Here is a 16,647-nt window from a genome sequence, read left to right as displayed (position 1 = left end):
CTTCTCTTCTCACCTTCCTCTCACCCAAAAGAACTGTCACGTCATCCAAGTGATATTGCATGACCCAGTTAAAAGTAGCAAGTAAACTTCCACTCCTTTCTAAATTCTTACCACTTGATTAATAAGTGGTGTTTTTTAATTATATATATATATATTTTAATTTTTTTTGTTAACAATCATTAATATTTTTAAAAATCATAAAAAAATTTATTTAGTAAAAAATTATCAAATTTTAAGAATAATAATATTTTATTTTTTTAATTATGTTTGCAAAAATTAATATTAAATTTAATCTCTAGTGTATTTTTTGACAAATACATATTTAATGTTAGATTTTTTATTAGATTACCTAACACTAAGTATGTATTTCTTAAAAAATACATTAAAAATTGAATTTTGATGTAATTTTTTGTAAACAATATTAGAAAAATGAGATATTATTATTCTTAAATTCGGTGATTTTTCGTTAAGTATATTCTTTTAATAATTTTTTGTTAACATCTAATAATACTTTTAAAAAATCACAAAAAATATATACCTAACAAAAAAGCCAGCAAATTTTAAAAATAATAATATTTTATTTTTCTAATCATTCTTATAAAAAAGCGCATCAAAATTCAATCTCTAAAACATTTTTTGAAAATACATATTTACTGTTGCATATTTTTGTTGTGTTTTTAAATTATTTGAAGGTATTTTTGTTAATAGTAAAATTTGAGTGTATTTTTGTCAATATTTAAATAATTCAAAGACATTTTTTGTAGTTAATCCAATTAATAATATAAACTTATTCATTATAGTAACGATATAGGTGATAAAATTGGCTGAACTCGCCAAATTTATCTGTCAAATTCGCCAAAAAAAATAGACCGGATTAAGATTTAGAATTTGCTAAATAAAAAAATTGTCAAACTCGCCTGTGGGATGAGCTAGCCGTCAGCCTAAAGAAATTATTTTATTTTTATTAAATAAAATAATAATTAATATTATAAAAATTAATAATTATATAATTTTTAAATATAAAATTTATTTTTATTATTTTAATTATTAATTTTATTTATTTTATTTTATACTTTTATATATATATATACTCAAATTATATAATTTATTTTTTAAAATAAAAATTATTTTATTGACAAACTAGTATTTTGAGATTTTTTTTCTTACGTATTGGTATAATCTTGGTGTTTTACTTAATCATTGAATTTTATGGTGTTTTTCGAAATTGTGGGAACAGTACAATACGCCTCCCTTGTATTGACAATACGCCCCCTTGTATTGTATATTTTAATTTAAAATATACAATACAAGGGGGCGTATTGTCAATACAAGGGGGGCGTATTGTACTGTTCCCACAATTTCAAAAAACACCATAAAATCCAATAATTAAGTATTACACCCAAATTTTTTCAATATATAAAAAAATTAACCGTATTTTGAACCTGCTTTTAGAACGGACGGTCCGTTTCATTTTTGGAGTAAAACAGGCTACCCGGTTTGCCACTCTTTTTATAATTTAGGGTCTTTTAAAGAAAAAATTAATATTATTAGGTTAAAAATGTAAATGTAAGTTAAAATTTTAGTCAATATATATCTAGCTAATTAACATAAATTTTCAATGAATAATTTTTATTTTAATTATATAAGTTTAGGTTTTTAAACATATAACTTTTTGTTAATTATTAACTAATTTTTATTATCTCCTAATCAATACCGCGAGCTAGTTAAAAAAGTTGTACCTCATGGTTAATTCATTCAGTAACTGACAATTTTAGCCGGATGCGAAAAGTTGTACCCATTTGACGACAAGATACTCATTATTGGTTTTTTGCTATGTATTTACTTGTTTGGTTTTATTTTATTTTATGTCTTCAACATCATTGGATAATGGTAGGGAACCATCTTTTATGTCTTCAATCCTTTCCTTTTTTTTAACTTTTCCCAGAAATTGACAAGGGTTGCTAAGAAAGTCAATAACATAAATTAAAATAAAATAAAATTCAATTAAAAGAATTATGATATCCTTGGTCAAGGAAGGTATTCACTTCGAAATTTGCTTCTCTGCATTATGAATTATTACGATTAATAATAACATTATTAAAAGTTTAAAGTTTAAACCAGATTATTTTACAGCATTTGGTAAGAGATTTCTTAAACTGAAAAAAGAAAGACTATGTTGACCGTTGATTAGTTTCATTACTTATTTCAAGATGATTGCGATACAGTCTCATCTCATCAATCGACGAATTTAAATCCCACAAAGACGATTAAAAATATAAAAATATTGTATACACATAAAAATATAGTAAATTAATTATGTATTTATATAAAAATATATATTGAGATAAATCATATTTTTAAATTAATTGAAATCTAATATTATCATATTGTCCTGTTTTAATATTCATTTTAAAATTATCTCTATATAAATCGATGTAACTTAAATTGATTTGCTAGGAAAAATTAAAAAATGGTTTTAAGTTAAATTGATTTAGTATATTCAACTAAATTGTTCTAACAAATTAATTTAGTAGAAAAATATTTTTTTATAGTAATTCAGTTTATTTTAAACCGATTTATTAGGATAAAAAATAGATAAAAATCAACTCAGCTTAATTTAATTTATTAGGAAGATTAATATCTATATAAATCAATGTATGTTAAAATAATTTATCTTGAGGAGATATTATAAAATTTATTTTTACTCATTCTGATTTATCATTTTAACTTCTACCCTCTATTTTTTTTGAGAGAATCCAACGAGAATCAAGGCAATTCAACGAGAATCCAGAGAATTTTCGACGAATGAAGTATTAGCGATGAAAAATAAACATGAAAGAGATCGTCTTTACTGATAGATGGTGTTGCTCATGTTGTTGGACCTATACATGAATAGATTAGTATTTCAAATTCCTAGTTTCATCATATTAGATAAAAAATTAATTGTTAAGATATTAGTTTTAAAATGATTGTGATATTATTGGTGACATAAATAAGGTTAGATAGAGTAGGATTTGTGGTCTATGTTATACAAAATTATTGATCGGAATGAATTTGCTATAAATAAAGATGAATTTGTCTTATATTAGTTTAGAGTTATTATAGATAATGTATATTCTGAATTGAAATTTGTAGTTAAATTAGTATTTATCGAATTAGATTATTTTTAAATTTAATGGTTGAATGAAACAAATTTTTATGATTTAAATGCTTGTTGTAATTAGTTACACATGACATACACATTGTGGAATAATTATTGTGTGACGTAGCTAACTTGTTGTATTAAGACCATTAATAGGTAGCAGGGTATGCATTTTCACGATTGCGCCATTCTTTATTTAGAGGCTGCGGGATTGTACCACCTAACTAGATTCAACGACCATTAGTTTAAGCTTGATTATCCCCTTATTAGTCCATTCATTGAGCAGTGGTGTCTTGAGATGCATAATTTTATATGTCGTTCGGTAAATGCATTATTACACTACAAGATGTAATCTACCAGCTCCAGCTTTGGAATGATAGTGATTATGTTAGTGAGTGCCTCACAGATTTTGAACAGCATATTTTTTATGGGAAGCCAACATAAGTTTGGTTCTAGTAGCTTTCTAGAAAACTTCCTCCTGCTGAGTATATTGACAAGTTCACTGTCATATACACGTGGTTTTATGAGGGGTTTGTGGTGCTCCTTCCCAATGCGAGTGAGGATACCATTAGAGTGTATGTTTGAGCATACGTTATGATGTTGCTATCCTCTTAACTGTTTGGAGACAAATATGAGGCACGAGCATACATTAAGTGATTGCCTTATGTAGCCAGACTTGAGAATCTAGGGAGATACAGTTGGAGTCGCCAATACTTTCATGGTTGTACCGATACATGTGTTGAGTAGCGAACCGACATGTTGTATAGCTTGCTAATCCACTGCTGCTACTCCAATTGTGAATATTTTAATGGTTTTCCACGCTGAGGCCACATGGCTATAATACATTGATGTGGCCCCTTACATATAGGTAATAATTTCATTAGTGTTATTTTTAATTATTTGTATATATCAATATTTGTGTAATATTTGAAATTTTATATATGTAATTGTAGGTGGGCAGGATATAGAGGGATCCTAAAGTCATCCAGAAAAAGTTGAGGCTTGATTTGCTTCAAAATACTAATGTGAGTCTTAAACTTTATTGTATTGTATTATTTAGGCGATATATTAAAATTTTATATAAGTTTTTGTGATTATATTAAACTTATATATATGTTTGTGTTATTTTTTTATGTAATTTGTGTTAATGCCTTATGCCACACCTCAGGTGGCGGTGGTTGTGTATCCAGAGATACTAGAACACAAACTTCAAATGTTGGGATGACCTTATGTGGCCGCTTCTTGAAAAGATCAGGGATGATAGTGGTGGCCAAAAATTCTCTAGAATTAGAGGGTTAAATTCCATCGCATAAACATTAAAGACTGTGCTCCTACGATAGACATCGTCAACATATGTAGCCTGATTTAGGGCATAAGTGTGCCCAATGAGTCATGGCATGATGACATGAATAATGAAGCACTTGAAAGTACCCACAATCACAAATACACTCCCTCAATGACACTCTGTAAGACTCAAGTGAAAAATTGTCTATCAAAATTATCTTAGCTACTATGAATTCATAATTAGACCTATTGTACAAGGTCACAGTGATGAATTTAGAAGCCTTTCTGTTAGCCTCTATTGCTTTGATTAGATGTTGGTGAAACTAATTATTCGTCCTAATTATGCCTTAACATCTCTCCCTCTACACATAAATTGCTAATCCAACCTACAATGTGTTAACTTGACCAATGAGGTGAACGAAGGATTCCTTGTCCCTTTCAAAATGAAGTTAAGACACTTTGAGATGTTTATGGTCATATGTTCAAATCTCCTCCCACTATCCCGCTGTTGGATTCACTAGTCATATTCGATTATGTTGGCCCAATCACACATCACTGGGTCTTTAGTCTACAAAATATCAAACCAATAGTCAAACTCTATCTCAATCACGATCAGCAATGTTTCGTCATACTTACCATATAGATGAGTCCCAACAATACTCATGAGTGGCTTGCAGTGTCTAAAACCTTTAACACATGGCGGGAATATCCAAAAAAGATGGTGAAAATACGCTATATTGACTCATTAACTTGGCCGCCAACTCTAAAAGGAGACGTCTTCAGAATCGTAACATTGCCTAACATAATCACCTACACATCTAATGCCCACCTTGATAACTTGTTATACGACTCATTCCAATCTCCATAAATCTATGCCACTGCCTTTTATTTTGCCAATTAAACCTTCATATAACTTGATTTGAAGTCATAACTACTCTCTGATGCATTTTATAGCACCTTTATCGAGACAATAGCTTCTGCCCTAACCATAAAAAAAGATGAACAAATATATCACACGGTGGTCTGTCTGTGATCGCTTGACACATATGTTGCCAAGCATGTGTGAGGTCTATTATACCTCATAACCTCCCAAGTACTTTTTCTTTGCCAATGGATAATCCGAATTAACCAATTGTAGCATTTTTCGAATTCTTTGCACTTTTTATAGTACGTGATGTGATATGACTCTACTAAACGATACTCAACTCCACGACGAATCTTATAATTCTTCACACTTAACATAGCTTCCTCTTTGCTAGAAAATGATTGACCAAGATGGAACTCATTAGATTTGACACATCTTGCGAATCCATGCACCCTAAACCAGACTTCATGTCTAGAAATTCTTGTTGTGGTATTGCCTCCAAGTTCAGCGTTGAAAAGTGAGATGGGTATTGCTGTGCTTCGAAACTTGACGGACCTTCTTGCCTTGCTGAAATGCCACTTAAGTCATCATCACCTATCATGGCAAGCTCCTCGTCCTCATCATGATCCTACATAGCATCTTCTTTATGATATGCTTTTACGACATCAACAACAACGAGGGTGGTATTAGGAGTAGCTATTATCGCAATTGCAAGCTCAGCAAACATACGATTGTTTTCGATATCACGACCACCATCATTATCATGGTTTAAGTCAACAGCTAAGGATGAGGATTTCACTAACACTACATCCGGTGCAACCACAGGTCTTGAAAGTACAAACTCCACCCAAAGTAATAGATTAAGAATTTGGGGTTGATCCTCCAGAACTTCCAATGACATCAACAAGCTTTACATACAACTTAGGACCCCACCATAGAAAAGTTTATGTGACAGTAAAATAACACTCGAAGGTCATCATCATTCTTTATTATGAAAGAATTATGTTTTACAAAATCTTTACGGATCGTAATAGAAATCTCGTAATACAAATTTTTCACTCGCTTTACTGCACACACCCCAAGCGTATGTATAATGGTATTTTGCAATTCTACAAAATCGATAAATGGACGAACAAAGACATTTAGTGGATCTTTGCTACTGACTTAATTCCCTATTGAGATTTTTTCTTATTTTTTCCTATTTTTCCTTATAATGAATTAGTACTAAGAATCTCTCATCGGCCATTTTGAAATCACACACATATTATACATAATACAATTTTACTTATTTATAAGACGAGTGGTGCTTGTAAATCGTTTTAAGTAAAAATGATTTATGCAGAAACGATGATTCATAGTAAATCGATTTAATTAAAATTGAATTATAAAAGTGTGAATTTTCTAGTAAATCGATTTAAGACAAACTAGATTACTAGGTTTTTTTTTTATAAATTATTGTTTTTAAGTTATATCGATTTACAAAAAAATATTTTGAAGACAAAAATCAAACATGACAATCTAATAATATCGGAAGCCAATTAATTTAAAAATGTGATTTACTTTATATAGATAAAAATCTCATTTTTAATATGTATTTTATATTTTAAAGCATATTCTTTATATATAATAATTTAGTGACCGATATTTTATATTCACATAATATAGTTGTTAAAATAAATAGGTCTAATTCAAGTTTAAAAGTGAATTTATATCGTGAAAGATATCTAATAAAACAAAAAAGTAAACTAAACTCTAATATTACATATAATAATTGATCAAAAAAATACTACACACATTAAAGTTACGATTTTTCTAATAAGGAACTAATTTTTTTTATAAACAATAATCAATTAATAAAATAATAAATGACCAAATGTTAAGGGTTTAAAATTATAATAAAGAAAAACTTGACGAATTGTTAGTTGAAAATAATTAATTCTCAGTATTTTTTCCTACTTATTATGTAAACCAAGCTCAGTCCTAATAAAAGTTAACTACTTCCTCCTTTCCTATAAGATAGAGATTGCACAACTTTTATATAATAAGTATATGGGCAATTGGGAATACCTTCAATAATGTAAAACTTTTAGGAGTTTGAGTTTAATTTTTTATTTCTGTTATAAAGGCCATTTTAATGAGTGATTAAGTTCTTGCGGTAGAAAAAAAAAGAGGCATGCTTTAATTCTAACAGGATTAGAAGTGTTAAAGCTTAAATATGCTTAAACTTTTCTTGGTAATTACTTCCGAAAAATGTTTGATGAGAACTATTGTTTAGAGCCCATAAAGACTAAAGAGGGATAACTTACTTTTTTAGGATTTATTTAATGTACTTGTTTCTTTTTTAATTTTTGTATTATTTAACTTAATTATTATTAAAATAAATGAATAACTTTAGATATAATAAATATATAATTATAAATATTATATATATTAAAGTATAGATATTAAGTTAAATAAAATAATTTTGTACTATTATTTTTCTAGCATTACTTTTACTTGTACTCTCAGAAAAGTTAAAGAATAAATTACTATCTATTATATATTATCATATAATAATAAATATAAATATACATATATTTAACATATAAATATATTTTTTTACATATTTTACAGTATATTTAATGTGTTCTAAAATTTATTATAATTTAACTATATATTAAATTAGTTAAATACGTAATTATTTTATATTGAAAATAGCCAAAATATACTATCTCTATTATATAATAACACATAAAAGAAAAATTAACCTCTAGCTTCTGTAAAGATACGGAACCAATGGTCACTTTTATTTTTCAAGAAAAAGAAGCTTTAATTATTTCAGGATTTGTTTATTTTGACAATGATTTGAGAGGAAGCCGCCATGAATGGAAATTTTAATTTACACAAATATACGACATGCCTTGAAAATAGCTGAGTTGGATGGTTGAGAACCACTAAATATGGTAACAACATTTTGTAAGCAAAAGGAATCAGTGCCGAGCTGATCCACTTATTACTTGGCTATCGTTATTATTAATTTTGGAAAGGAAAAAATAAATTATTGTCCAAGAAAAGTCCAAGAAGGGAAAAGAAAAAGAGCCACGAGCATGGGTTTGAATGTTTGATAGATTTTAAGTCTTCGCTAGGTCTTCTTGAGATATAGCTGTACACAGTACATACCTAGCTATGGGCAAGTCACGTAGCCAACTACTACTCCTTTTATTTTATAACTTTTTTTTTGTATGAAGTATGATTAATGAATGGTATCCCTAATTAATTTACCAAAATTTACTTTTTTTTTTATTTTACACTAAAAAATTCTCTACATGATTGTTTATTCTCCGTGTCCATTTTTGGGTACAAAAGGAGTTACTTTTCACTGTTTATCCTCTGGTTGACCACCAAGAAATGGAGACCTAGCTAGACCCTTATTATGTGGTCCTCACTCCTCACCCATTCTCTCATCCTATTTACCCCTTCTTTTCTGGTTTAATTTCCTTCATTTATTTATTTTTATTTTATTCTATTTATATCAACGTTTTCATTTATATATATAGTCATAGCTACTTGGCCCCTTGTTGACTCATAGTTACTCACCATAGACCTCCTCCTTCTGGATCTTTCTCTTTCTTTCAGTTGGTTCCTATGGACACTAGCAGGGCTGAAGGGAAGAGAACCTTGCTGAGGTACAAAGAGGAGGAGGAGGAGGAGGACGACGAGGAGACTGAGGAGGAAGAGGAAGAAGACACGGGGGGTTATGGAGAAGAATATGGTGGTGGTGGGAGGAGGAAGAGGGCAATGACAGATCTCATGAGCAGCAAGAGAGGCTTCAAAGGTGGAGGAGGTTCGTCAATGCCACCGTCATGTCAGGTGGACGGCTGTGACTCTGATCTGAGCAAGGGAAAGCAGTATCATCGAAGACATAAGGTTTGTGAGAACCATGCCAAGGCTCCTTCCGTACACATTTCAGGACAACAACAAAGGTTTTGCCAACAATGCAGCAGGTTCACTTCACCAAAACCCTAATCCATATCTTTATTCCAAATATCCTTTATTCTCTGACTCTCATATATATATTTTTATATGTATGTGTGTGTGCTTTTTCTGTTGTGTTATATATGGCTGAGGGGAAGAGATCTATTCTCATATTTTGGTTTTCTTGTGTTTTGCTTTGTTGTGAAGGCTTAGAGGGAAAGAAGACCCTCTCTTTGTTGAGTAAGGTTTTGTCAATTGGTTAAAGTGAAATACTCAGACATACATTCATCTTAGTTAGTAGTTTCTATTATCTTGAGTCTTGCGCCCAAGCCTCACTGCTAGTTTATTTTGTTTAATTCTTTCTTACTCTATATGGTTAGTTAATTAGTTCTTTCTCACCAGCTACTTTGGGATTTTCACTTCTAATCGAATAAATTTTAATTATTAATCAGGGACAAGTTTCTATTTACTGATATAAATTAAACTATTTCAGCAATTGTGAGTTGTGACTTAATAATTTTGTTAAAAGATTTTACAACAGCCAAAATCAGAGACTTTTAACATTACCACTATTGCTTAGATTTGGCCATTATTGTTTATTATTGCATCTTTTGAATGACTTCTATTATATAAAACTTTAACTATATAAGTTCATATCATTTCCACAGTTAACATTATTTTTCCAAGATATAAAATACAAGTAAGTTGTATCAGGCAAGATAAGGCCTTACCTATCCAGAAAAAATAAAGATATACTATGATCTAAACAGCACACCCATGTTATTCATCCATTGTTAGATTTAGAATAATATGTTCAATTGGAAGATATATGCATTTAGATCATCATAATCATTTAGGGTGTAAGAGAGAAGCATGATCTTATAGTACATTTTTCTCCACTAAAAAGATAAGATTTAAGATAAATTCTCATGAAAACTAACTTCAACATCTTATTACTTAATATTTAAAGATTTCATGAGCTTTCGGAGTTTGATGACTCAAAACGAAGCTGTAGGAGACGTTTGGCGGGGCATAATGAAAGGCGTCGCAAAAATGCAATTGAGTACCATGGAGAATGAAGTGTACTCTTTGGAGAATGAAGTGTACTCTTTCGCTGAATGAGGCAAGCATATGATGATTATAATAAAAATTGCCATGAATCCTTCCTAATTAATCTAATTATTGATTTTATCTGTGTTTCTCTGACCTTTGGAAGCTCTCTATCTTCTGTCAAAAATTATTGCCAGGGTTATTCTGGTCCATGATAACATTTCCGAACGAGGATTTGAAGTTCTTTGATGTTGTCTATTATTTTAGTATTATTTATTAGCACTGAATTCTCTCGAGGAAATTAATCAAGTCAAATAATATTATCATTGAGTTGTCTATCACATCATTAATTAATCAAATAAAATAAATATAGCTGTAAAAATCAATTAAAAGAATATATACTTAACAATAAAATAAAAAATAATAAACTTCATTTATTTTTATTTAAGAATTTTAACATACAATAGAGTACATCCTAATTATTCCTATTACATGGCCAATTATAGATACATGTGTTTGCATAATTAAAATTTTGTTGAGAATTCTACTTGATATTTTAATATGATCACTTCATTCTATGTAATTAGCAAAGTTAATATAAAGGCTTCAAATGAATCATGTGCTACTAAAATGGTTTACTTATACTAAAAAAATGAAATAAATGAATTAATATAATTTAATCTTGACTAAAGTATTATTTTAATGTCTAACATTTTGGTCAAATTCTAATTTAATTTTTTAAATATTTTATTTTTGTTTCAAACGTTTTAAATAGATTTAATGTGATCTTATCATTAATTTGACACTAATAGTGAACGAAATGAATGACAAATGATCTTTTATGTATTACAAAAATAACAAAAATCTTTTATTAAAATTTTTTTACTTCAATTTTCTTTTTGTACAACGGTTCAAAATCAAAATAATTATTTACATATTGAAATCGTCAATATATGAATTGTTCGAGTTAAATTTGATTTTCTATATTGTTCGAGTTAAATTTAACTTTAGAAAATCGCTTAAAATTTTTTTAGGACTAAAATATGATGTTCAAAAGTTTTTAAAACTGAAATAAGACGTTTGAAACATTAGAAATTAAATTAAAATCGACTCAAATGTCAGGACTAAAATAATACTTTATCCTTTAACGTTTAAACTAATAAAATTTCAAGTATAATAGTAATAATTGAATGGTGAATAGTAAAAATTATTTTCTCTAATGTATCAATTGAGGTTAAAAACTTTATTATTGTTGATTCCTATGTACACAAAAAAATCTTAGACTCAAACTATTAAGATTAAGAATTATTTAATAATAAGTAGTTTAGGAGTGTACATAAACTTTGAAATTCAAACTCACTTATGTAAACAAAAAAAACCACAACTTTTCTAATTCACTAATACTAAAGATTTATATATGAGATAATACATTTCTATGCTAATAACTCACTAAAAGGAGTATAAAATAATTTATCTATAATAATTATATAATATGAAATGATGAATTATTCAAATAAAAATATTATAAAATTAGTAAAATAATCAATTTCGATTTATAACATTATCTTTTAAATTAGTAATTCATCTTGAATATTCCACAAATATAATTAATGTCACCTAAATCAAAACAAGAAACTTTTAGGAGTTATGTTCCTAAATATAGTTAATTGTCAAAATCCAAAAGGCACTTAGTACTCTAACAAGTAGTAATAAATAACCGTCATAGTAAATTAAGCATGACCATAATACATCCAATCCACCTTACAAGTTTCACCATCATTATATTGAATGGTTGATTAATTTCAGTGTCGATTATCTTTGCCTAATTGCACAAATAGTGTCCACATTACTATTCTAGTAATAACAACTATATAGCTCCACCTAAATTGAAGTTACTATATATATACGGCCTTGTTTTTATTAGTTTTCCTTAATGTGTTTGTCCCCAGTAGTTGTACTAGCAAAAGTGAATATCGTGTTTGTTTTATTAGAAAGACAAAGATATGCGACCACTCATCATTACTCATAGTTACTAACATGAAACTGTTAATATGGAGGCGCAACTTTGAACTCTTTGAAAGATAGATTATGCATTTTTGCTGTGTTGGCAAATCAAATAGACCACTTGATGCAGGACCTTTTTTTCTTGCCGTTGCTTTATCATCAACAGTAGAATTAATCAACACACAGAATATGTTCGTGAACAAAGTTAAGACTAGAGTAGAACCCCTACCTAATGGAATAAATACCGATCAACTCATGTATGTCACTCACATCGCATGTGATGTAACGACTTTAAATAATCCAACATGGTTTCCTTATGCTTGTCTCTTTCTTTTTCACCATTTCCTACAAATGTCCTTTTTATTCCAATTTCCACAGATTTGATATCTAAATTAAAAGCTCACAGAATCATTACCTCTAGGAGTAGTGAGTCTTTTTCTAACATATGCCTGTCTCGGTAAAGCAAAAGATAATGCAATGAAAAATAAAAATCTCAACTATATCAAAATAAGATAATTAATTTTTAAATATTTTTTATTAGTATAATTCAACAAAAATAGGTGGTTTGGTGATATAATGGACTGACCATAAAAGAAGCAGCCATGTGTCACAAAAAAATATTGCTTTTCGCAACTTACAAAATCCAAAAGAGAAAAAAATAGTTGCTTTTCGCAACTTATGAAAAACTTGGGCCAATATTCTTAAAATTAACCTGTATAGCCTATTTTAAAGAAATTTGAATTTTTTAAAATGATATACAAATTATTTAGCGTCAAATAGATCCCTCAAGGGAGATTTTAATTTATTAGTCTCTATAAAAAAATGTTTAAAACCATTTTTATTAATTTTATTAAAGAAATAAAAGTAAATTCAACTATTTTTTAATGTAATTTTAAAATATCTTGATTTACCTTTATCCTTAAACATACTTTCTATTTATATATATAAACTTCTCAAAAAAAGTATCCTCTTTTCTCTTTTATTAATTTTATTTTTTTGGTTGTCCACAATATCTTTTAACTTGACAGGTTACTAATCCCTCACGAATCTAAACTCTATTTAAGAGTCTGCCGCTGGTTAATGGATCGAATTCCCGATATTTATTTAAGCGGACGAGTGAGCTGTCCACTCCGTCCCGAAGAGTAACTAGGACCAATTCAGTCACGTTTTTATGTTCCAATTGATTCCTTTTTTTGATTATTCTCAAAGGAGAAGATTTTTCTTTTTACCAAACACCACTAAACTAAAGTTTATTAGTTTTTTTTATTATTAAAGAAAACTAATGGCTGCTAAATTTTTGACAAGATAAAGAGGAAGAACCTACAATGAATAACATTAGGCCCATTCAAATCCAAACAACGGATGGATATAGCAAAACAGTTTTTGGACGGGGTGATTTTATTTTAAAAATTTAGTTACCGTTTTGGGTCAATAACGTTAAGCTATTAAAATGCCAATGCAGACAGAAACCCAAGAAGAAAATCACAACGCAGGCCGGCCAGCTAGTTGGCCAATAAGTTTACTGGAAAAATAATGTTCTATTTGAGATTATGAGTGCCTAGAAAAAAGTATTAATTAGAAATTTCCCTTTGACCTAAGAAAAACAAAGCCCATAATATGCCTCTTCATTCTAAAAATGATTTAAAAAAAGGGAGAAGGTAGCTTCTTTTCTTAATTCCTTACTGTATTGAATCCTTAATTTTGATATAAAAAAAACCATGGTTCTGAAAACCGAACCGGACCGGCCGGTTCAATCGAAAAAACCAGGAACCGGTCACCTAACCGATTCGGGTAAGGTCAGAAACCGACTGGTAAAAAACCGGTGAAAAAGCCGGTCGAAGCGGCGGTTAACCGGTGAACCGGAAAAATCGTCCGGTTTTTCACGGTTTATTGGTTTGAATACTAAACTTCAAAACGGCGTCGTTTTGAAGAAGAAAAAAAAAAAGAAAAGAGAAAAGGGCTATCACTCTATCAGCATCAGGTTTCCTTCACGAACCCTAAATCCCTAATTGCCACCAGCCACCACACTCAGTCAGTATCTCAGTTTCTCTCACCCTCTCACCCTCGCACAGGCCACAGCCCCTCATCGCCGTCGCACCTCTCCTCCATCGCCGTCGCGGAGCTCCGCTCCTCCATCGCAGTCGCCCAGCTCGCCACCTCCACCGTCGCACCTCTCCTCCATCGCCGTCGCCCAGCTCCCCACCTCCACCGTCGTCGCCCAGCTCTCCACCTCCACTGTCGTCGCCGAGCTCTCCACCTCCACCGTCGCGCCTCTCCTCCATCACCGTCGCCCAGCTCCCCACCTCCACCGTCGTCGCCCAGCTCTTCACCTCCACTGTCGTCGCCGAGCTCTCCACCTCCACCGTCGTCGTCGGTAATACTCTGCCTTCCACCTCGGTTCATGTATGTGGGCATGTTTCTGTTCATGGTTCTGTTCTTGTTCCTGTTCCTCTGTATCACAGAAAACATGTTGCTCTCTGTTCATGTTCCTTTCTGTTCATGACTTCATGTTTATCTTTGATGTTTCTGTTCCTATATCTGTTTAATTTTGATGCTTCAATTTTTTGCTGCTTAAATTGGGCTAAAGTTGAATTTGAACATGTTTCTGCTTCCTATATTTGTTCTTATATCTGTTTAAACATGTTTCTGCCTTCATCAGTGAATTTGTTTTTGATTGCTTCATGATTTTTGTTTGCTGCTTCTGATTTTTGTTTGCTACTTCATGAATTTGATTTTCTTTGATTTTTTTGATTTATTTGCTGAGGTTATTTGTTCATCAGTGAATTGGGTTTTAATTGCTTCTGATTTTTGTTTGCTGCTTCATCAATTTGATTTTCTTTGAATGTTTTTGATTTATTTGCTGAGGTTATTTGTTCATCAGTGAATTGGGTTATTTGATGCTATAAATATCATATAAATGCTAATTCTGTATGATTCACAATTATATTATAATTATTGATAATTTTAGGATTAATGAGTTGTGCACTTGTGCTCTCGAATTTATTGAAATAGGTTGAACATACAAAATGAATGAGGAGTTCTGTAATGAGTTGCAGGTATTGGTGGCTCTTCAAGCGGCGCTGACCGTTATTGGTAACTTCACAATGTGCATTGCTGCTTACAGGATATACAAATCGTCCAGCGAAGGCTCCAAGAATTTTTGAATGAAAAAGTATGTGTATATATACTTTGAATGGATATCCTACTCTTCTCTTGTGTTGATTCTGATTGCTAAACTATATCTTCCATGAACATGCTGATCATTTACCAAAATATGTTGTTAGACAACTATAGAATAGTCCCATAGGCAAAGGCATAGGTTTCACATGATTACTTGAACTCTTTTCATTACATTGAAAAATAAAGCTTTTCAAAGCTATAAGTTTGTTCAGTTTAAGAATCAAAACACAGTACCTTATTACTTGTGAAAGTATTTTAGTAAAGATTTTGCCAAGGTATTAGTTAAGAATTGTAAATAGAAAATACTCAATAATAATCATTACATTTGAAAATTTCAACATATATTTTACATCTCTAAGATCAGCTTTGTGTGTGTTTAGATAAACTACAACTTACTAGGGTAGTGGCTGGGATAAGCTTTTGTAGAACTCATTCGAAATAAACTTTATTGGAGAAATGTAAAGCATGTGTTATATATTGAAGCAAATGACATTTGCATGCAGCCTTCCACGAGATCAAGTAAGCAGAGAAGTCCCCTCCAAAGTGGTTTGAAGATGTGGTCCATTTCTTTCATAATTCACATGTCATTTTTCTTTTCAAGTAAAGAAAAGCCATCCCATCTTGTCTACCCTCTAAAAAGTCCATGCCACCCCATAAAGATAATGAAAGCATTCATAATGGCTCATCAGTCACAAGTCAAAGTGTGAAACTTTGATCATCCACATGGACTTAAATTTTGATGTTTGAAGTTGTTTGTAAACTTCTAATATTAAGTAATGGATAATTTATTATGTGAAATTTTAAATTTTATTAAGTTAGAAATTATTGAATTTATGTATTTAAAATTATTTTTAGGTTTTTTAATAATTATTTAATATTTAATTAAATCGGTTGAACCCCGATCGAACCCCAGTCGAACCAGTAAATCATTGAACCAGTGACCTTACCGGTTTATTGACCGGTCCGGTTCTCGCAACCTTAAAAAAAACTCAAACAAATATGAAATATTTTTAAAATATTCATTTATATATTTGATGTCAGATGAATTATAAAATAATTTATGAGCAAATATCCTATGATCATTGCATTTGTTTACAGATAACTATTAGTAAAGATATATTAAAAATTTTATCGAGTAATAGAACTCAATTATAAATGTTTAAACAGT

General features: G+C 30.1%; 1 protein-coding gene and 1 long non-coding RNA gene across 5 annotated transcripts; both read left to right on the top strand.

The window, feature by feature from the left end:
* The first annotated feature begins 8,467 nt into the window (after nucleotides 1–8,467).
* Nucleotides 8,468–10,621, top strand: LOC112791486 (squamosa promoter-binding-like protein 3). Of its 4 annotated transcripts, XM_072233504.1 has the most exons (4): nucleotides 8,468–9,274; nucleotides 9,453–9,485; nucleotides 10,216–10,368; nucleotides 10,493–10,621. In XM_072233504.1, exons 1-3 carry the CDS (start codon nucleotides 8,916–8,918, stop codon nucleotides 10,322–10,324), a joined length of 501 nt encoding a protein of 166 aa, XP_072089605.1. In that variant the 5' UTR covers nucleotides 8,468–8,915; the 3' UTR covers nucleotides 10,325–10,368; nucleotides 10,493–10,621. The 4 variants fall into 4 exon arrangements, with proteins under 4 accessions (XP_072089605.1, XP_025690126.1, XP_072089606.1 ...); XM_025834341.3 differs by lacking the exon at nucleotides 10,493–10,621 and having other exon boundaries at nucleotides 10,216–10,436; XM_072233505.1 differs by lacking the exon at nucleotides 9,453–9,485 and having other exon boundaries at nucleotides 8,805–9,274.
* Nucleotides 10,622–14,229: 3,608 nt separating this feature from the next.
* On the top strand, nucleotides 14,230–16,277 carry LOC112782320 (uncharacterized). Its single transcript, XR_011877345.1, has 3 exons — nucleotides 14,230–14,673; nucleotides 15,356–15,471; nucleotides 15,983–16,277. It is a non-coding gene; the product is annotated as an uncharacterized lncRNA (long non-coding RNA).
* Nucleotides 16,278–16,647: the final 370 nt, after the last annotated feature.

The sequence above is a fragment of the Arachis hypogaea genome, chromosome 3, assembly GCF_003086295.3.
Source record: "Arachis hypogaea cultivar Tifrunner chromosome 3, arahy.Tifrunner.gnm2.J5K5, whole genome shotgun sequence".
In the NCBI taxonomy this organism is placed as follows: domain Eukaryota; kingdom Viridiplantae; phylum Streptophyta; class Magnoliopsida; order Fabales; family Fabaceae; genus Arachis; species Arachis hypogaea.
The sequence above is the reverse complement of the archived record's forward strand: the minus strand, read 5'-3'. Positions and strand labels throughout refer to the sequence as shown.

Excerpts from the sequence above, each read along its gene's own strand:
- LOC112791486 (XM_072233504.1), top strand. The coding sequence starts at position 8,916 with ATGGACACTAGCAGGGCTGAAGGGAAGAGAACCTTGCTGAGGTACAAA. Across the intron at positions 9,275-9,452 it reads TTTTGCCAACAATGCAGCAG|GCTTAGAGGGAAAGAAGACC; the intron begins GTTCACTTCACC and ends TTTGTTGTGAAG. Across the intron at positions 9,486-10,215 it reads GAAGACCCTCTCTTTGTTGA|ATTTCATGAGCTTTCGGAGT; the intron begins GTAAGGTTTTGT and ends TAATATTTAAAG.